The 20,690-nt window shown below is 52.2% G+C and overlaps 7 protein-coding genes across 7 annotated transcripts; 4 read left to right on the forward strand and 3 right to left on the reverse strand.

The window, feature by feature from the left end:
• Positions 1-627: 627 nt before the first annotated feature.
• B0T23DRAFT_434950 (arginase family-domain-containing protein) lies at positions 628-2,395 on the reverse strand (the record flags this gene model as incomplete). The annotated part of the gene is made up of 6 exons (XM_062840516.1): positions 628-959; positions 1,024-1,139; positions 1,249-1,865; positions 1,942-2,032; positions 2,101-2,197; positions 2,261-2,395. 6 exons carry the CDS (start codon positions 2,393-2,395, stop codon positions 837-839), a joined length of 1,179 nt encoding a protein of 392 aa, XP_062697339.1. The 3' UTR covers positions 628-836.
• Positions 2,396-4,343: 1,948 nt separating this feature from the next.
• Positions 4,344-5,096, forward strand: B0T23DRAFT_24100 (uncharacterized protein). The gene has a single exon (XM_062834038.1). It carries the CDS (start codon positions 4,605-4,607, stop codon positions 5,061-5,063), a length of 459 nt encoding a protein of 152 aa, XP_062697340.1. The 5' UTR covers positions 4,344-4,604; the 3' UTR covers positions 5,064-5,096.
• B0T23DRAFT_24099 (uncharacterized protein) lies at positions 5,097-5,727 on the reverse strand. The gene has a single exon (XM_062834037.1). The coding sequence runs from the start codon at positions 5,527-5,529 to the stop codon at positions 5,131-5,133; it is 399 nt and encodes a 132-aa protein (XP_062697341.1). The 5' UTR covers positions 5,530-5,727; the 3' UTR covers positions 5,097-5,130.
• Positions 5,728-7,167: 1,440 nt separating this feature from the next.
• Positions 7,168-10,818, forward strand: B0T23DRAFT_425151 (uncharacterized protein; the record flags this gene model as incomplete). The annotated part of the gene is made up of 1 exon (XM_062839894.1): positions 7,168-10,818. The coding sequence occupies one exon, from the start codon at positions 7,168-7,170 to the stop codon at positions 10,816-10,818; it is 3,651 nt and encodes a 1,216-aa protein (XP_062697342.1).
• Positions 10,819-13,766: 2,948 nt separating this feature from the next.
• On the forward strand, positions 13,767-15,025 carry B0T23DRAFT_434952 (uncharacterized protein; the record flags this gene model as incomplete). The annotated part of the gene is made up of 2 exons (XM_062840517.1): positions 13,767-13,949; positions 14,012-15,025. 2 exons carry the CDS (start codon positions 13,767-13,769, stop codon positions 14,930-14,932), a joined length of 1,104 nt encoding a protein of 367 aa, XP_062697343.1. The 3' UTR covers positions 14,933-15,025.
• A 1,000-nt stretch (positions 15,026-16,025) lies between these two features.
• On the reverse strand, positions 16,026-16,332 carry B0T23DRAFT_307133 (uncharacterized protein; the record flags this gene model as incomplete). The annotated part of the gene is made up of 2 exons (XM_062834410.1): positions 16,026-16,199; positions 16,255-16,332. 2 exons carry the CDS (start codon positions 16,330-16,332, stop codon positions 16,026-16,028), a joined length of 252 nt encoding a protein of 83 aa, XP_062697344.1.
• A 1,416-nt stretch (positions 16,333-17,748) lies between these two features.
• Positions 17,749-20,381, forward strand: B0T23DRAFT_24213 (uncharacterized protein). Its single transcript, XM_062834049.1, has 3 exons — positions 17,749-18,123; positions 18,184-18,691; positions 18,754-20,381. Exons 1-3 carry the CDS (start codon positions 17,974-17,976, stop codon positions 20,250-20,252), a joined length of 2,157 nt encoding a protein of 718 aa, XP_062697345.1. The 5' UTR covers positions 17,749-17,973; the 3' UTR covers positions 20,253-20,381.
• The last annotated feature ends 309 nt before the right edge of the window (positions 20,382-20,690 follow it).

Here is a 20,690-nt window from a genome sequence, read left to right on the forward strand (position 1 = left end):
GTTGACGCAGGAGCAGTTCCCATAGTTCAGTTTACATCCATCAACGCCAGTCATCCTCCTCAATCATGTCACTTGGCGTATACTACATCTACAGTCTCATACGAAGTGAGATTTCGTGCACAACGCCACCTATCAAGATACACAAACAAACCTGAAGTTGTGGAACATGTCAACGGTATGGTAACAGTAGGATGCCCTTGTATCGGGTCGCTTCTGATGAGCCGCATTCCGCGCGCAGATATCCGGGTATGTGGTTGTGGTGTGGTGTGGAGCGTAGACACAATTAACTGGACACCCTTGAATACACCATTAAAGCCGTTTGACTCATATGTCAAGAAGCACCCTCCCATAAAGTTCTGACTGGAGTAATGGACTTGCGCGCGGTGGTGGTGTTTGTGCTGGCGAGGTGGGTGGAGGCGAGATGTATGAGGTGGTGGAGCGGATGTTTGGGGTTGGATTACTTGGTTGTTTTCTTTTCGTGCTTGCTGATAGAGGTACTTCGTTTTCAGAAAATCTCCTCTGGGAATAATAAAATCTTTTTGAACTCTGGTTTACCGTCAAAATGTGGAGGATAAACTAGTAACTGAAAGTCCGAGACAAGGAACGAATGGAGACACTTGAAAAAGGAATTGGAAAAATCATCATATATCAGCATTGAATGAATAACTGGGATCCATGCATAGAAGCTCTCTCTATATGACATTGGAAGGTTGTCGGTGCCTAACGTTACTTTCACCACATCCCCTGATTTCACCATCTCCAAGCGCAGAACCACACTTCACGATGCGTTGGTCGGCGATTTGTTCGTGTTCGGTTGTCCATCATCTGCCAACACTTTAAAAATCGTGCGGCGCACCGGTTACGCTGAGCGGTCCTCTCTTGACCATGATACTCATGATTTCATACAACGCATCGGCTGCCGCCATGGTCGTATGCTCGGCGTTGGTATCGTAGGCAGGCTAAAAGTGAAAGAAACGGTCAATGAGTCTTCGAAACCAGGAGACAACTGGAAGAGGAACTTACTGCAACCTCAACAATATCAGCAGCAATGATATTGATTCCCTCCAGCCCTCTCAAAATCGTCCTAAGCTCTCGAGTTGACCACCCACCAGTCTCAGGGGTACCTGTAGCTGGGGCAACTGTAACACATAGCGTTTACTTATCAGCTTCAATTCCCACCATCAAACAGACCAGACCAGTAAAGAGGAACAGACAGAAAAAAAAGAAAGAAAAAAAGAGAAAACCCACAAGCAGGATCCAACGTGTCGATATCCAAGCTCAAATAAACCGGCTTCTCCGTACCCACCCTCTCCCTAATCTTCTTGATGATTCCCTCCGTCCCAATCGTATCAATCTCCCTCGCCTCCACAATCTCAAACCCGCAATACCCGTCATTCTCATAATCGCTCGGGCCACTGAGTGTCGTCCTGATCCCCGCATGGATATTACTATCATTTCTCAACAAGCCCTCCTGCGCCGCATGGTAGAAATAAGTCCCATGATTCACCGACGCGACTTCCGAAGGAGACCCTCCAAAGACTTTGGGTCGCCAGCTGTCGAGGTGGCTGTCGAAGTGGATGACCGAAACGGGGCCGTAGGACCGGTTGATGGACCGTAAAAGGGGGAGCGTGATGGTGTGGTCGCCTCCCAAGGTGATCACGCGTGGGAGGGTTTTACCCTGGAGGGAAGGACCTGGCAAAGCAGAATCGGTGGTGGGTTTGCGGGAAAGGATGGAGTGGTGGCCTTGTTCGATTTGCGAGAGGGCGAAGGTGTTGTCATATGAGGTCACGGGGATGTCGCCGCAGTCGATTATGGTGGCCCAGCTGTTAAAGGGGTTGGTGGCTAGGGGCACGTTGTAGCCGCCGCTGTGAACGGAGGGAGAGGGAAGGTTAGTGTCTATTGCATATGGTGATGTGGTTTAGTTGTAGGAAGGGGGCGTACTAGAGGTTTAGTCGACGAGACCCTTGACGGATTCCCGATGGACCGAAGCGAGCGCCAGGTCTATACGAAGTGCCGGTGTCGAAGGGGGCGCCTTTATGATGACAGTTAGTTACTATGGTATAGTGTGTCTTGGGTCTAGAACTAGGGTTGGCCACTCACCAATAAAAGCTATGTCGTAGTTGATATCTTTGCTGGCTAGACATGGTAGGTATGGGAGACGGCCAAAGGTCGAGATGCCAGAGAAGACGGAATCTGCCTGTTGAGAGCATCAGTCTCAACTTCTTAACATCGCTGTGTTTTGTTCGAGTGCGAAGCATACCTGAGTGCCTCCATCCCCCGGCAACGTGTTGTACCACAATCCTTGATGAGGACCAGCGACGACCTTCTGATCATGGTCACCATGTGCTGCCGCAACAGCAGCAAGGCAAGAGACGATGAAGGTTGGGCGCAACATTTTGTGCGAGTTTGCTGATGATGAGTCCTAACGACGGACGAGAGACAAGTGGCAGTCTTGAGGTCTGAAAGGGGGTTGGCACCATGAGCTTTTATTGAAATTTCCACAGTGTCTCGATGGAAGTCCTCTATCGCCATCCATTGGGTCAAGCAACATGGCAGATCCCGTTCCTCGCAGCAGCAGCAGCGAGACATGGTGTAGAACTATGTCGTGTTTGCATTATTCGCCGTCCAGAGCTTCACTTATCTCGAATGGGAGGCTCGCGGTGGACGTCTCATCATTGATAGGGTTGTTTGTCGATCGTCCAACGGGAAAACATATCCAAGTCCGTTCATGCGATCGCGCTTGTTGCGGGAGATCAAGGCGTACAATGGGATGCACATGTTCTTGTTATGTAAAACACAACTCGAGGATGAGGAAACAGAGTCGTCGTAAGTGGGAGGGACGTGATACGCAATAGATAAGAGCCAGACGTGTTGAGATACTGGGCCAATTGCAAGCTCGTCGTCGATGAGCATATGTAGGTCACTCCCACGCCGACATGCGAGTTCATTGGTATCATTCATTGATGGATATCTCGGGATGAGGTGCAGCAGCCACCGATCGTGGACATCTCACGTCAAAATCTCGTGGAACGGCATGATGGATGATGAGATATCCAGTCGTAGACTGAGCTTTAGCATCGTAGCTGCGTCTTAATGACTGCGGGGTTGAGATAAGGGCGAGAAGCTATCTACCGGAAATGCGAATACCCGTTGGTATGGTTCCTCGCCCATCTTTGGAGATATGTGAATCGAAGGATCTTTGCCATTCTGCAGGAGATGTCATTTCATGTCCATTTTGGGCATACTTGGATAGAGCGAGATAGTGTGCTAACAGAACAGGCCGAATCTTGATACTCTGGCAGTTATTGGTGCTAACACTTTTATTGAGATCTTGGTACTGTGTTTCATCGTCTTATCGCAACCACGGCGCCAGAACCCTCGATCGCTACAATCGCAGAGCCGGCATCTTGTGAAAGATGTTATCAATATGTTTGAAGCTTTGGAGAGCACTCCCTGTCAAAAGCGCGTTACACTACGCATTTCATGTTGCTACGAACAAATCATGACTGGCAGGATTTCTATATTTGACTGGCCAAATTCGCCGACGAGGAGACAATGGGCGCTCGCCATGCCCTATCTCGAGGCCATCGACTCTTTCAAGTGGACTGCACCGATTTGATGTGGCGCGAGCCAAATAGGCCTTATTAACGGCGTCTGGATCATGACTGTTTAAACTCCAGGCGATGTCAAAAAGTCAAACGGCGATCAACAAAAGCAGAGACGTCAAAAACATCAGATCATGCGTCTCACACCGGTAACGACACAGCCCGATATGAGCACTCGAGAGCGGGTGTAGCAGCACACACTCTCAAGTGTCATGGTGCCTCTCGACACTAGACGACACCGGGAGAAGGCGACAAGAAGTTCCGGGGAAGCTGAGATGCAAGCCAAGGGCTGACAGAGCTGAGATGGTGTCGTGGTGTCGTTGGCGTTGGTGTGTCTGTGCAATGTCGTGCAGGTGTACCATGAGAATGGAACAACGAAGGAGGAGGGTGTTGGGTGGTAGAAGCGAAGAATCACGGAGCCACAGTTGTTTCCTAGCCAGCCATCGAGAGGACCCATTTCTTTTCGAACTGGTGACATTCGAGATCTCGTGAGCTCGTAGCGGGAGCAATGGGAAATGGTTGTGAGATGAGGTGCTGCTGATGGATTGGAGGTTGGTTGGCTAGGTTGTAGTGTAGCTGGGACTTGGAGGACAACCCGAACAAACGGCGTCACCACTCTGCCAACACCTCCACCGGGCTCGGGCCCTTCCTTGATTTTACCCCACCTCAGCCCATCTTCATGTCACTCGTCTTTTGTTGACCTCTCGGAGCTTCTTCCTTTGCAACACCAGTCCAGGAAATCTGCCAGGCCATTCGAGCCATTCGAACCGTCTGCTCCCAACCTCAGGTCCTCAGCAGCAGCATCTGAACGGAGTCGAACATGGGAATTGATATCTCATTCGTTACTCATGATCTGCACCATCTCTACACTACGCGTGCAGGTAAGTGTCTGAGGGAGGACTGTGCCAGCTGAAGACGCAGTCATTGTCTCACTAGACTGGAGCACTGGGGCTCTTTGGAGGTATGTATGGCTTCCAGCGCCGTTGATGGTTGTTGTCGATGCCGCTGTCGCCGCGGTCGCCTTGGTCGTCGCGATCATGGCATGGTAAAAGATGGAAAACCGGCAGGTCGGGTATCGACGTAAGGTGCTCCGCCCCGGTCTGGACCTTTGTTCCGGGGGGCTGTTCACCTTGGCCGGGACATGGTCGGGCATATTGCGTCTCACGGCATCGAATCGAATCGGTCGCCATGAGCCTCCTGATTGCTTACCTAGCCTGCAAGGCAACCCGACGGTCTGGCCGATGCGCAGCTGGGTTTTGGTTTTGGTTTTGGTTTTGTCAGTGGTGTTTTACCTTTTTTGAACCGGAGGTTTATAGCGGTCGGGTTGTAGGTTGCCTGCCGACCATTACAGGTACATGTGTACTTCCAAGACTGCACACAGACGACGGGAGGGGCTGTGGGGGCTACCTCCACCTGGGTGGTTTGATTCGACAAAGGTTTCGTTTCAGACTTCAGTAGTCTTTACATACCCCGACTTTCATCCATCTGGTACCTGAAGAGCCTAGCAAGCTACCGCAGTATAGTACTAGCTCAAGGAGCCGAGCTCGACGACGGTGAGGGCGGCAATACATGACCCGGACGGCCAGCACCAAACCGAGGTTTGAGGAGGCTGGGGAACGGAGAAGCTAAGAGGATGATGATGAATTTCAACAGAAAATGGTACAGATAGATAAACAAGCAGCAGGAGGAAAAAAAAGGGGAGGCGCAGGTGCCAGTTTTTGTTGAGACGCGACGCCGCAAAGAAGAAGAATATTCGTCCCATCCCATCCCATGTGTGGATGGCACGGATGGAACATGCAGTGGTCCACCATCTGTTCATCCGTCTCCGGGCGGGCATCCACCGTTGCACCAAAAGGGGGGTGCCACTGACTGACTGACAACACTTGTTCCATTCTCGAGGTTGGATTGTCATTTCTGTATACATGCGTACCTCACAGGAAGTTCAGGCACTTTGCATGTGGTAAAGTGGTGCCGCTCGATGGACGGAGAATCTGGAATCTGGGGCGGCAGACTTCCGGAACCATTTCCCTGCTTGTAAAGTAAAGGAACTCAAAGACCCGGACCAGGGTCTCTGATCGCCCTACGAAAGCCCCATGTGCAAGTCATTGTTTTTGCCTCTTTGTTTCTCTTCCGTCTTCCAATTCATCATCGTTCCATCCTCTTGGCAACTCTAACCACGTAACGACGACAGCTCCAACAACGATTCAGTTCCCGTCTACTACCCCGAGAAAACAGCGTTAGCCAGGCAACCAGGGTCAGCATCACAGAAAACCCAAAGTACGGTCAACGACTCGCATCGAATTACTACTGTCTGATTTTCATGATCTGGATCCATTCTGCCAGCTGTGCCAGTCATAGAACGTCTTGCCAGTTTAGACTGCGTGCTTTAGACAGCTGCTCCATCTCGCGACCTGCAGAAAGACCCGTCAGACCCGTCCAGCGAAAAAAAAATAAACACAAGTCCAGATCGAGTTTGCTGTGGCTATTTCCATTTCCATATCCCCATCCCTATTCGTATTTCCTGCTGCGTCATATTCCCAGCCAATCATCGACCATCAAGCCGCCTCATCGCCATCCAGCCTGGGCCCAGCGAAGCGCATCCATCCATCCAGGCCATTCAAACCATCGAGGCCCATTCAGTGCCAAACATTCAAACAAGCCAGCGTGCCCTGCCCTTTCCCTTTTCCACATCTCCCGAGTTTCGAGTCCATCCATTGCTTCGACCACGACGAGCCACAACAACACTTTGCCACTCATCGCCGACCTGTCTGCCGTTCCGAGCAATCAGACGCCAGATCTTGTATACCATTCATAGGACGGACCCGCCCCACTCAAGAGGCTGGAATCGAGCCTATTTGTTTTCCTCCCCCTTTGAACCATGCGCCGGGACCTGATAGCACAGAGGGTCTAGCTTGTCTCGTGGAGTCTTCTCCCCGTTGAGTGCTTGCTTGCTGCTACTGCCGCTGCTCCCACTGCCACCGCTGTTGACGGCGCGATTGGTGACGGGAGCCGTTGCCTCCACCGGCTTTGCACCAAAAAGGCCGGTCATGAAACTGCGGCCACTGCTTGTTTCTACCACTCGCCAGCATCCCCAGTCTTCCAAGTCGTGCCGGTCTCTCCTGCGCCCAGCCTGCCAGCACAAACCAGCCGGGAAGGTTTTCATCAGAGCCACTTGTCTGTGTTTCAGAAAGGCCCGTACCCAACGCAAGGTACCCGACGCCGACTTATAGAGGTAGCCACTCGGCATTGCTGCTGAGCCTCAAGGGTCTTCGTTTCCGGAGGGGGCCCGAGAAGCAAACGTCTCCCAGTTATTCGAAGCCTTACCAAGTCCACACCTGTAGTTACACATACACACACAACATGCGCGCGCCCTGGCTTGGATCTTGAGACTGAAGCAGAAGAAGAAGAAGAAGAAGAAGAAGAAGAAGAAGAAGAAGAAGAAGAAGAACAGACAGAAAGGAAGAAAAGTTACATTCAACTCGTTACATCTTCAAGACTCGCCTGACTTTCCTTTTGAGTTGTCATGAGAGGGAATGTTGATGCTGGGCCGGTGGTGCCCAATATGGTTCACTCTGAAGCCGACTATGTCATGATCCGAAATGCGGATGGAACGGAAAGCCCACAGCGCATCTTCAGAAGGCACAAGGTTCTGCCCCGTCCGGGTACAGCGTCGTCGACTGGTTCGCGAAGCTCAAGTCCCGCTCGGCCTTCGCGGACTACCCAGCTACGGCGGTCAAGACATCGACCAGCCGGCCCCGAACCGCCGCCGACGCCGCCTGCCCATTCACGTGCCTCGTCGTCGGCCAAGTCGATGAAGTCGATAGACCAGTCAAGCCCAACAAACTCGGGCAGTCCGCTGCAAAGCACCGATAATGTCCAGCATGTTGAGCCACGTCTCCCGACCACGCCACCGAACCAACGTACTCCGCCGACTCCGAATCTGACTCCTGAAAGAATCCCTCCGCCCGCTGCAGAACCACCCAGACGGCCTACCAGGCCCCAGCTGCAGGTCCAAACTCAGTCCGAGTCCCAGTCACAGTTCTTGGCCCAGTCCCGGCCCCGGCCACGGCTCGCTGTCGGTGGTCGGATGCCGTCCAATGCGACAACGATAGACTCAAGATCGGAATCCTTTAGAACAGCGCCTGAAGTCCCTATCACTCCAGGAGATGAAGATGACGGAAAATCGACTGTGCGGCCCGGGATATCGTCGAGAAGAACGTCGCGAAGCACCATTCGTCAGGCTAACAGAGGAGCAAAGTTGCAACCGCAGACTGTAGGTTTGGGCATTGATATCGGGGTAAATTCAAGCGTTGGAGATGGATTAACGCCAGCAACAGAGAGGGAAGTTCAGCTTGGGCGAGACGCGTACGACGGCGGGTGGGGCGGCGAGGAAACGCAGGGAGGGAACATGAATTCTGATGAAGACGTGGAAGAGGAATGGGACGAAAACTGGGAAAGGAATGTGATTGTCAGCAGGCGACGTGCTGCACCCAGCTCGAATATAACCAAGGACCGCAACTCAGTGTTTATGGGACCACCGACCACCACGACAGTTACACCAACAACCAATGCGACAACGAGAGTACTGCCACTACGCGCCATGAACCTCGAGGAACAGCAACGGGGCCTCCCTCTCTCGGAGCCATCCATGAGCGGGGACACACGGCGTTTTTCTACGACCTCGAACCAGTCCGGCACATCCACAATTATGGGCACAATAGTCGTCGGTGATGACACGGGTTCTCAGCGACGCAACACTCTCCGACACGTACGCAAACCTATTCTGCCTCTGCGAGATTCCGTTTCCGATCTTGCTCCGTCAACCACTTCTTTTGCTTCTACTCCGGCTCCGGCTTTGGTTCCGGCATCAGACGTGTTTCAACGTCGACCACCACTGCCAGAACCAAAGTCGGGTGCCGCCCCTCGCGAAAGCTATTTTTCCACCACTTCGATCTCGAGCCGAAAAGCCCGAAGGGATGTGTGGAAAACTGGGTCAATTCCTGTGGTGATTGTCCCAGAGCGTCGAACCTCTCTCAAGTCCAACGGAAGACCTCCTTCTCTCCGGTCAATGAGCAGTCGGAGATCGCGGCGAAGCCAGAGTCTGAGCTCTGTTGGACGATCATATGCGTCCGCAAGCAACTTTACGATAGACATATATATGGACCAGTCGCGGCGCAGCCGGACCATCTCTGAGTCCGACAGATCTCGAGCCGGCGACCCGCGCACGGCCGATCTTCCGCCGTATATTCCTAGACGGTCATCATCTCTTTCCGCTCCTACCAGTCGCAACGTGTCGAGGACCGGCTCTCTCACGGCCGAAAGCCTTCGAGCTCATGACGCGCTTTATGAGCAACACAAGGCTTCGCAGACGGTTGAACGGGCAGTGGAGAGACTACAGAGGGAAAAGCGACCGCCTCCGAAGCCGGTAAATACCTCCAGACACTACCGCAGGACGGTTGACGGAAATGAATTGGAGCCAGAGCGACGCCAATCTGGAACCATCAATATCAAGTTCTCTCCTTCGATCCAGTCAAGCAACTTTGACAACAGTGACCCGCGAACGCCGCGTAGCTTTCCTGCTGATCACAATGATGATGGAGGTCCTCGTCATAGTTACGAATACAACAAGAGGAATTCCGTCCAACACACACCTTTCTCGCAAGCCTCTGTAGAGACGGGCGCCTCACATGCCGAAGTGTCCGAAGCAAGGGCGATAGTCATGCACCAGCATCAGAACACGTCTGTGATGCTTGTAGACAACTCGACCAAGCCGTCCAAGGCCTCTTCGTTGGATCGTCAGAGGTCTCCTCCAACGGCCACCCCCGCCATTGCCGCAACAGATGCCGAAGGAAACCCCCTAACACCGCCACAGGACCTCTCGAGGGAAGATGACAATTTCTCCCCCTTGAGGAACCCGAGAGCACCCCCCAAACCGCCACCGGCCATCAACTTCATCCCGGCAACGCCTTCTGGCCTAACACCTACTACGGAAAGACAGAAGGAGCTTGGGAATTTCTACGATGACATGCCCGAGTCAGAGGAGCCTAAACCCGAGAGCGGATTCGCCATGCTCCGCCGGAAGCTGAGCCGCCGCCGAACCTCCGAGACAACTGGCACTCGTCCGGGTTTCCTTACTCGCACATTTTCCTTGTCAAAGTACACCAAAAATTACGAGTCAGATGGTGGCAGCAGCGGTAGGTTGAAGAGACCCCACCTGAAGAGGTCCTTCACGGCCGATGACGCCCCCGTCGAGCCAGACAAACTGCATCCCGACTGGCGACCATCCTACCAGTCTGATTTCTCCGACAGCGGAAGTGAAGACGAGGAGCACTGGGACTACCCGCCCATCGACAACCGTCCCCAACGGCCTGGTCTGATGCCCAAGCGGAGCTTGAGCCAGCGGATGAAGAAGGCATTCGCCATCATGCCCCTACGCAATGGCTCAAAGTACGACGCCACATACTCAACAGACAGCGGCGACATGCCCGACCGGGACAAACGGACCATCCGACGCACGCCGAGCGGTAATCTGCGGGTCACAAAGATCCGGCAAAGCCTCGAGTCTATAGCACAGTCCATGGCACGGCCATCCATCTCATCCGAAAGACCTACCAGACCGTCCATCTCCTCACCATCGGATACATCCCGACCGTCCATCTCTACCGAAGCACCTCCTCGACCATCCATCTCGCCCGACTCAAGCTCAACTCGGCCCTCTATGTCATCCGAAAACCCACGCTTCTACCCGCCCCGCGTCCGTCGAAACTACGGTGCTCTCTTCCAGCGCCAACGACCACCTCCTCCCGCTGCTGCCATGTCAGCAGCGCCACCCCTAACCCCCTCGTCTGTATCCACTTTTGCGACCGGCCACTCTGTATCCCCACCCATTACTACTACGGCCGCGCCCGTACCACCGCCCATGAAAAGACGCGGCAGTCTTAGCGAAAAGATTATACCTGTCTTGAACGAAAAGGTCAACATTGTGCGGAGGATGAGCGAGAAGCGGAAGGAGAGGAAGAGGGATGAGATGCGGAAGACGATAAGTCACCCAAGAGTGGTCAGGGACGGGTTGGGGGAGGTGATCAAGCATGATACAGGGAGAGAGATTTTTGCGATGAGTCAGGGTCAGCCTCAGCCGCAGCAGGGACAGAGGCAGTCACCGCCTGCTGTCAGGGGGTCGCCGCCTAGGTTAGGGAGGGGGTCACCTATCTGATTCTGTTCAAGATTTTGGAAATGGTTGGGCATGAGAAACACAAATGCATGAAGCCGTCACCAGAGCTGACAAAAAAAGAACCACCAACGCCACGAAAAAAAAGAAGACAAGAGGTCATAGAATCATGTTGATCATAAAGGTACCAAAAGAAGAAGGATCATGGTTACGATACGAATTTGTTATGCGGTACGAAACGAAACAACTGAAACAACAAGAGAACACGGCAATGAAAGTATGACCTGATGAAACCGCGACGAAGACACCTACACCCATACACACCCACATACACATAGTACTAACATTCATCATCCAAAACGGCAACACTCCTTTCTTTTTTCTTTTCTTTTCTTTTTCTTGGGCATGTCTTCCCGTTTTGTTTTCGAAGGGCGGAGTTTGATTTCACAAAACTTGGCTACATATACCACATTTTTTTGATCTGTTGTCTTGTAGCTCGCTCCTTTCCATGCATTTTCCTAGCCGTTCAGCGCTTACCTAGGTGCAGGGGAAGTGATGACAAAACAAGAACCCTACTTGAAATCTAGCATAAGGGAAGAAATGGGCGGGCGGGCGGACTGTGACTTTCAACGTTTACATACCTTATATATATTTTTGCACGATTTCTTGTTTCTCTCAAATTTCTTTTTCTTAATCTTTTTTCTCTCTCTCTCTCTTTTGGTTCAAGCGATGACACGGTGGCACGGGTGATTAAGAAGACATTTTTTTTCTTCTTGTGATGGCAGTTATCAGATTATGATGATCATGAATGAAACGTTGATAGAGGAGGGAGGGGTATTTGAGGTTTTCGACGGTTCTAGGTACCAACCATATTTATGTATAAGGAAATGGAACACGACATGTATTGACATGATTAAGGGGGAAGAGGGAGGTTTGGGCATGAAATGCACGGACCTATTCATATTAATCTAGGTAACTCTGAAGTTCTTTTTTTTTATTCAAATGATGCTTTTCAAAAATGATTTTGTCTGATCTGTTTTCTTCCAAGTGTCGTCGTATTTCTTTTATCTTTCTTTCTTCTTCTTCTTTTTCTCGATTTCACAGTTACGATATCCTTCACATTAGGTGATTAGGAAACATGGTTCGAGCGCTCATAGAGGGAGCGAAACCCTCTTAGTGTGTGGATATGAGGTGACAAGAGAATTGGACACCGATCCCATTCCCGTAGGCATATTGTAGCGACCTCCCATACATAGCAAGATCCCACCCAGTTATCACAGAGAAATTTATTTTATTTTATTTTATTTTATTTTTTTTTTAAATTTTTTTATATTGTTTTTTTCTTTTTTTTTTTTTTTTTTTTTTTTTTTTTTTTTTTTTTTTTTTTTTTTTTTTTTTGAGGAAGAAAAGAAAAAGATCCCCATTCGGAAATCAGATAACCCAAAGAAAAACCGTCTCTACTTGCGCATGTGAAGAAACTGTCAAGTAGAAAGGAGCCCAACTGTTGAATATACGGGTGCGTGCGAAAGAGGGACAACTCCAGCGAAAAGTCCCAAAGTCAGTCAGTCCGTTTGCGGACCGTAGGTAGGTACGTACCAACGTCATCGGCATGTTGATGCTTCGCGGGCCGTTTTCGGCGAGTGCCGAGCGCCGAGCGCGCCGCCCAAAACCAAGACCAAGCCGCTGCCGTTGGTATTTTTAGTTGCTTTTGGGTCTTAAGTCCTGCAATGGTAACAAGCACATTCCAATCAACTAACATGAGCATACCCATTCGTGGTGGATAGCTGATAGTGGCTACACAGAGTTATGACAGTAGTACATAGTAGCAATGCGCAGTGTTATGCTCCGATTGCGGTCAAAAAAGATTCGAGGACGGGGACGACGGAAAGATACCGCCCGAGATTGCAAGACACTCGACGATAGCATCACGAATATTACCCGGTTTGTGACGAAAACCGTCAGCAACTTCAGCAATTTCTGCCTGAAGACCGCAGACAGCCATATAGCATTCATGACTTTTACAGTCGAGCACCGGTTCTGGTAAGAAAACACTTGAGGAACGCACTATATTTAAGTGACCAGAGGCGAGACACTCCAGATGGCCGCCCTCTCTTGGCTCTTAACTGCCGGGAGCAAAACATGGTCTAGAACTACTTACCTTTCTAACCCATAGAGCCTAATCGAGTTTTAATTCTATTTTTGTAATCATGGACCCTCCGTAAACGGCGACCTATTCTTCTTCTTCAGGGCATGCTGATGGTGTCGCTAATGAGTTGTGAACGGCATTCCAGCCTGACCCTCTAGCATCGAAAGACGAAAAATCGTTCAGCTCGGTCGTCGAGGTTAGGTAAGTGCCGGGTTAGGAATCGTCCGCACGCACGTACAATGTGCTGGTAGGGTAGTTGTCAGAGTGTACTTGGCCTTTGTTTGCAGAGATTTCAAGACAGCAGCACTGCCTATTGCGTACATACATACACACTTGCTCCTCTTACCTCGGGTATGTAACGTAGTGTCATACTATGCCGTGCAAAACCCCGACTGATTGCTTGCTATATTCGATAGTGAAAATCAGAAAATGCTTTGTTCTCGATGTCGTGCCAGTGGCTGACTGGACGTTCGGAAACGGGGAGGACCATCGAGGATTGTCCATATGCCGTCTTCGTCATCATAGCAGCCATGGCCGCCCATCCCTGGGAGCTCTCTCGTTGGAGCCCATGCCTAGAGTGGTCTTCGAAAGGAAAAGTTCCCTCTTATAAAGGGTGATCTTGTTCTCCGACTTTGGACTTCCTTCTTCATCGACACATCAGGTTCCTCATCATCTTGACCTTTACTGTCATATGCTTGTCTAACCCAGCTCGCTGCTTCCAATCTACCTATCTCGTCAACATCACTCGCTTGTTGGCTGTTGTCTTTGTTGTCTTCCTTCGAAACATCACTTTGTACTCTTCTGAAGCACCTCAACTCCCAAAAGAAAAGTGAGGATCCCTGCCAAAATGAAGACGTTCACTACCCTCGCCTCACTGGTGGCCTCGGCTACTTTCGCCAACGCTCAGGGACTCTATATCGACCTCGAAGGTCGAGCCAGATGCACCATTCCCAACGCCTCCTACTGTTCCGGCCCTTACATCGTCCAATGCGACGGAACCTTTGCTCTTAATAGAGTGAACTGCAACGCTGTAAGTGTCACCTGCACCCTCCGTGCCTAGGTACCTCAATCAGCTAACATGAGAAACGACAGATGCTGGTTGGAGCAGCCCCCGCTGGCAACGACGGTCAAGCCACCTGCTGGGAGTCTTCCGCCGTCAGCGGCAATGCCGCCTGCCAAAAGAACTGCCGCGTCTACGCTGTCCCGGCCCCATTCAACTTGGCGGCTGATGAGTGTACCCCTTACTTCCCCCGGACCACCACCATTGCCTCTACTACGACCACTACTGCTGCCACTAATACGGGTACTACCACTGCCTCTACTACGGCCACCACCACTGCCACCACCACTGCCACCACCACTGCCACTACCACTGCCACTACTACGGGTACTACCACTGCCTCCAACACCAACACCGGTACCAATACCAACAGCGCCCCTACCCTCCCGCCACCCACCACCAGCCAACCCTCCACCACCGCCTCCGCCTCTTCAACCTGGGACCACCACCACTGGACCAAGTCCCACGGCCCTTGGCCAGAGTGGACCACCACTGCTTCGGCCTCCGCTTCCGCATCCGCTTCCGTATCCGCATCCGCATCCGCCTCCCCGACCCGCGCTCCCCATCCCGGCCCCTGGACCAAGAAGCCTTGGCCTAGTCACAAGACCAAGTGGGAGACTTCCACTGATTGCGAGACTGATACTGTTACCGCTACTGCTGCTCCGGTTACCACCTTGCCTACCAAGGTTCCGGTGCCGGTGCCGGTGCCGGTTCCCACTACTCTGACAACTCAGGTTCCGGCTCCGCCTCCGAACCCGCCTGTTGTTGTTGTTCCCACGCCTCCGAGCCCGCCTGTTGTTGTGCCCACCACACCTCCGGCAAGCGAGACGTCAGCTGCTGAACCTATTGGTGTCTTGCCGCCGCCCGTGGTGACGGCTGGTGCACAGAAGATGAAGAAGACTGCTACGGCGGGATTGATCATTGTCGGTGGGGTTGTGTTTTGGTTTCTTTGAGTTTCTCTGCCGAGTCAAATGATGGAATAATGGTATGGGAGAGAAACGTCCGGGGCTTTGTTTTTTTTGATTCTGCTTGTTGTGAAGGAGGATATGAATGGGTTGTTCGCGCTGCTTTGGATATTGTAGCGAGTGTGATAATTGTAATGGCAGAAAGAGGCGGAGAATGAAGATGAAAGGGAATGACTAGATCAGATAATCAGGTAATCTTTCTAAAACATGAAAAGACGAACCAAGGTTCAAGTGCTTCGTGTGAACGTGACTTTGCTTGGTCTCTTTTGGTTTTGGTGTAAAATGACTTTGCTGCCCCGAGGAAATTCGTTTTATCGAGGGAAAAAAGAGTGAGGAGGCCGTAAGAATTGTTGAAGGAAAGCAGTTGAAAGGCTGAGGGCCAGGTTCAAACATGAATTTCTCGTAGTTACCAGAGTTCCGATCAGACATCTGGCTTCCAGGTTGACTCTTGTCGACAGCTTCTTTCCCTGGAGTAAGTGGTTCCTTCTTATCCCAGAGGCGGCATCCTTCCGCGCGGGATGGCCTCTTTCCACGCGGGCAATTCCCTTCTGCAGAGATACATCATCTCCGTGGGCACGTTCCTACCTGACGGCTCCGCGATGGTATGGACCTGCATCCCTCGGTCCCGACAAGGTGTCTGTTGGCGGCTGTTCACTTGAACCAGTCAGTCAGTGCTTGAGGGTTAGAAGTATGTGATAGTTCTCCACGATATTAAACAAACATTGTTTGCCAGTGTTTATGGCGAGAAGAACTGCAAGGTCGAGGACTTGATGAACCTTTCCGATCCACGCCGTCACCTTCGTACTCAACTCCAATAGAGTCAACACGTAATCTATCCGGAGCTAATTATGGATGCATGAGGTGCTGTAGTGCAAAGGGGGGTCACATTCGGTCCCGGCACAACGGGCTAATAACAGGGACCTGTCAGCCAATAGTGTATAGTAATTTCCTACAGTCGTTATCAGTCCAAAGTCGTCACGGTGGAGAGCCTTTGGGGATAAGTAGTGTCGGTAATATCGGCCATATCCTCCGTGTTCGTGATAGGTAAGGTGTGGTTGATGTGTTTTCTTTTGGATCTTTGTTACCATTTGGAGGGTGGTGGTGATGGCTGGCTGACGTTGATTTCGGCTAGCTGGTCGGCGTAAACAAACACCCAGTAAGGAACACCCCTGAACGCCACTGAGCGCCTCCTCCTCCTGATGCCGGGCCCAGGCGGCGTTGTTGCCGCTGCAACCCTCTTTTCCCCCCCGGGCCGCTGTTTGTCCCCGGGCAGATGGTCCCATGGAGGTGTGGATTAGGTCAGCTCCCACTTTCCGGCACTCACCCTCTTCTTGACAAGTCCATGAAACGCGATGCCGGATCTGCAACATCTCCAGCGTTCGGTTCATCATGGCTACCCGGTCGCCTTGGTGATCGACTCTGATAAGCGAACAACTTTAACCGCTTTGGCACGCCGGTTGCGGCTCTTCTTGTAAATGGTCTTGGGAGGCAATGATCAACATTCACATGAAAGACCCCGACATCACCGAGCAGTGTGGAAGTCATCAATCAACACACAAACATTTTCAATCATCACTTTTAATGCGTTGCATTGACTTCTCCTTGAGAACCTTCCACTTAACAATCATATTATTGATGGGCCCACCGGGCGTTAGTGGGGCTACGCTCGTACACTAATGTTGCAGTGGGCGCCGTTGGCGAGACTCACCAGGACCGCCGAGATGCCCCTGGACCCCCACCAAACGAATTAAGGACTTCACGCCAGACCTTGCTCACAAGTCCTGAACTTCTTCCGTCGTTCCAATCTTGACTGCGCCTCCCCGAGAGCGAGCTGTGAATCCGGGACTCCCTTCTCTCGATGCCCCAGGTTCACCTAGGTCCCATACGATCCATACCCACATGGCCATTGTACAGTACCCAAAATGGCACCACACTAGTAGTGTATTCTCCATGACTGAGCACTCACTCACCACCACTGTTGCATTCTCCCCTTTTCTCGGCGCCGCCAGTTGGTGATGAGATGCTGGCACTCACATACACATATCAAAGCTTATCGCAGACAGCCAATGGGACAAGAGCAACTTTTGCTTGCGCCTTTCGGCCTCCCCCTCCATGAGACCCTGTTCTTGCAGTTGAACCATCTCGTTCCCTAGCTTCCTGTCCACTCCCGGCCCTCCTCCTCTTCCCTTCTAGGAACGCCAGCTAACCAATCAAAGCATGAGAAAGTCTGACATGCATTCACTACATGGTGACCATCCATCTGGAAAAGATCTCCTAGTCTTGAAACTCAAGAGAAAAAAGATGGGCGAGACGGCATCGTATCTCTGACAGAACCCGCCGAGCCACCGTCCAGGCATGAATGACCGTCAAGGGAAGCCGGCCTCTTCTTCTGAAAAGATGGCCCGTGTCGACCATGATGCTTCTCTTGGCATCTTGCTGTTGCCTGCTCGCCTGTGCTCTTCTGTCCACCAGCTTAGCCATTCAGGGCAAAAGGGCCATCCGGGGTCTGACTGACGACGCTTTCGCTGTGAAAAGAACTGACGACAATGCAGCGCCTGTCCTCAGCAGGCCTATATGAGCCGCCGATATGCTCCCAGGTACCGTGGGCGGATCCGTAGCTTACCCCTGACAATACTACCCCGAGTCTGGACCATCCACCTCAGTGTTGCCCTTTTCAGCACGAATCTCCGGTTAGCGATGCCCCATGTTGGTCCACCGTATCAGCCTCAACAGGCCTGGGGAGGACCTCTCGGTTCCTAGGTCCCGCTCGGCTAGATGTGCCCTCCCAACCCTCCAATGTGTTGGGTAAGAACGTACAACCGCGCGTGTCAGAACAAAAAGCCCAAAGCCCCCCCAAGATGGATGATCTTTTTCTTCTCTTCTTTTGGTGCCCCATCAGCCAAGACTATCTCTTTGCTGCTTCAGTAGCTACTCTATTCTCTGAGCATTTCTTTTTGCTCGTCCTCTGACGTATCGTACGTCAAGTCCACTCATTTTTTCAGTAATCACTGTCACTCTTTTGGACGGTCATGGCTCCGTCTATGTTCAAGCTGGGTGCTGTTGCCCTGGCTTATACCTTTGGTGTTTCTGCCCTTAGCTCTCCTGCCTCCGGCAAGACCTATCAGCTGTCCGAGTCTTATAACTCGGCTAACTTTGCCGACAAGTTCAATTTCTTTGAGGTCAGAACCTATGAGACGATTACATGACATGAATATTGCTGACGATATCTTGAAATATAGGGTGGCCACGATGAGAAGGTGAAGGATCCCAACGGTGGGTTTGTCAAATACCTGGGCAAGGATGCCGCAGTGTCCTCGGGTTTGTTCAAGACCGAAGGCGATGATGTCCGCATTGGTGTCGATAGCACGACTTCCGGTGTCGCCGGACGTAAGAGTGTCCGTCTCGAGAGTACCGCCACATACAACAACGGTCTGTTTATTGCCAAGTTCAGCCACTTCCCCAAGCCTGTATGTGGTGCTTGGCCCGCTTTCTGGATGGTCGGCGACAACTGGCCCGAGGACGGTGAAGTCGACATTTACGAGATGTGGTCACTGTCCGATCGAAACATGATTACCTACCACACCGGGAAGCCTGATAAGGTTGGCGAGTGCCTGCTCGCCCCTGATACACACACTGAGGTTTCCCAGACCTTCAACTGCGACAACTCCGCTTTAGGCCAGTGGGTCAACCAGGGCTGTGGTGTGATGGAGAGTACAGGCCAATGGGGCAACCCCGAGGGTGGTGTTTGTGAGTAAACTCGTCTTTTTAACTTCAGATATTAAGAACTGTGCTAATATCATCACGTTTAGATGCTTTCGAATGGACCGACGAAAATCTCAGTGTCTGGAGCTGGGCCACCGAGCCCGCCGACATCGAGAACGGAACTCCCAACCCCGCGACCTGGGGTAAGCCGCACATGTCGGTTACCAGCAAGACCTGCGATGTTGAGAGGGGTTTCAAGGACCTCCGTTTCATCCTCAACATCAACTTCTGCGGTGATGCTGCTGGACCGCAGTTCGGTAATGATCCCAGGTGCGCTGCCAAGGCCAAGTCTTGCGACGCATATGTCTCGAACAACCCCCAGGATTTCGAGGATGTCTACTGGAAGATCAAGTACATCGACGTCTACCAGCTCCAGCAGGCCCTTCCTACCACCACTTCGTCTGTCATCTCTTCGAGCACCACTTCTTCCGCCATCAGCTCTGCCGTTACCTCCAGTTTCGTCTCTGTCGTCTCCAGCTCGGCCGTTTCCAGCTCCGAGGTTGTTTCTAGCTCTGCCGTGGTTTCCGCTTCCGCTTCCGCCGTCCGCAGCCCCGAGGTCGTTTCCGGCACCAAAATCTTCAGCAACATTGCCTCCACCTCCGTTGTTGCCTCCGGCTCCGACGTAGTCTCTGTCACCGCCACCTCTTCCGCGGCTCTCCCTACTGGGACTAACGGCACTACCGACTGCGATGACGAGGACGAGGGTGAGAGTGACGATTACTCTGGAATTTTCGCCCCCGGTGGCAGTGCCACCGAAACCGGCAGTTCTCCCATGATCACTTCTGCCCCCAGTGGTCCTTCTGCCGGTTTCCACGGCAACTCTTCCTCTGGCGTCGGCCTCTTCCCCAACAGCACCATCACTGCTCCCCAGCAGTGGACCACCTCCACCGTCTACGCGACCAGCTACTACACCGTCACCTCTTGCGCTGCTACCGTGACCAACTGCCCTGCTCGCGTCGTCACCTCCGTCATTGCCATCTCCACCACCGTCTGCCCCGTCACCCAGCACCCCGCTCCTACCAACGCTCCCGGCGGCGGTAACGGTGTCCCTGTTGTTTCCGGCGGCTCTAACAACGGCGGTGGCAATGGTGAGGGTGTCCCCCCTGCGGCCATCGGCAGCGCTCCCAGCACTGGCTCCGGCTCTGGCACTGGCTCCGGCTCCGGCTCCGGCGAGGTCCCTGTTCCCTCCGGAAGCGCTCCTGGCTCTGGCACTGGCACTGGCACTGGCACTGGCTCTGGCAACGGTAACGGCAACGGCTCCATCCCTCCTGTCGCCACTGGCCCCCTCCCCACCGTTACCCTCCCCGGCAACAACAACGGCGCTCTCGACAGCACTTTCTCCGCTCCTCTCGTTTCCAACACCGGCATTCCTGACAGCCCCGCCGGCAGCTCTTCTTCTTCCCCTTATAGCCTGTCTATCGCCCAGCCTCCTCTCGCTACTGCTACTGAGGATGCGCCCGTGACCGCTGGTGCAGGCAAGAACGCTTTGATGAGTGTCGGTGTGGCTGCTGTTGTCGCTGGTGTGGCTGCTTTGCTTGCTCTTTAAAGCAAAATGCAAACCAAAAATTGGGGGAGTTTGAGAGAGTGAGTATATGAGATAAAGGGACGTGTGCGTGTGCACATATTGGGGTTGGTTTGCTCTTTTTGATGCTGTTGGGATACCTTTTTTTGGTTGTTTTATATAATTCTTGGATGTGTTGATTTTGGTTTTTGGTTTTTTGTTGCGAATGGAAGCGACGGAGCAATGTGGAACGGAATGGAGGATATGTGTACATGTCTTTGTGTGTGCAAGGAAGACAGATGTCTAGACTTGAATATATCTAGGAGATGAAGCAGAGAAAGACGAAGAAGAATATGAATAACTAGAATTCGTTCGTACCCTTGTGGTTGATACTACCACAATGAATGCCTCAAGACGTGATGTGATCTGGATGTCTACGATTGGGGCTGACCGAGATGTAGATATATCCCGGTGGGGAGTAGT

Source organism: Neurospora hispaniola (assembly GCF_033458365.1).
Source record: "Neurospora hispaniola strain FGSC 10403 chromosome Unknown B0T23scaffold_1, whole genome shotgun sequence".
NCBI classification, from domain to species: Eukaryota; Fungi; Ascomycota; class Sordariomycetes; order Sordariales; family Sordariaceae; genus Neurospora; species Neurospora hispaniola.

Excerpts from the sequence above, each read along its gene's own strand:
- B0T23DRAFT_24100 (XM_062834038.1), top strand. The coding sequence starts at position 4,605 with ATGCCGCTGTCGCCGCGGTCGCCTTGGTCGTCGCGATCATGGCATGGT.
- B0T23DRAFT_24099 (XM_062834037.1), bottom strand. The coding sequence starts at position 5,529 with ATGTATACAGAAATGACAATCCAACCTCGAGAATGGAACAAGTGTTGT.
- B0T23DRAFT_24213 (XM_062834049.1), top strand. The coding sequence starts at position 17,974 with ATGGCTCCGTCTATGTTCAAGCTGGGTGCTGTTGCCCTGGCTTATACC. Across the intron at positions 18,124-18,183 it reads ACAAGTTCAATTTCTTTGAG|GGTGGCCACGATGAGAAGGT; the intron begins GTCAGAACCTAT and ends CTTGAAATATAG. Across the intron at positions 18,692-18,753 it reads CAACCCCGAGGGTGGTGTTT|ATGCTTTCGAATGGACCGAC; the intron begins GTGAGTAAACTC and ends CATCACGTTTAG.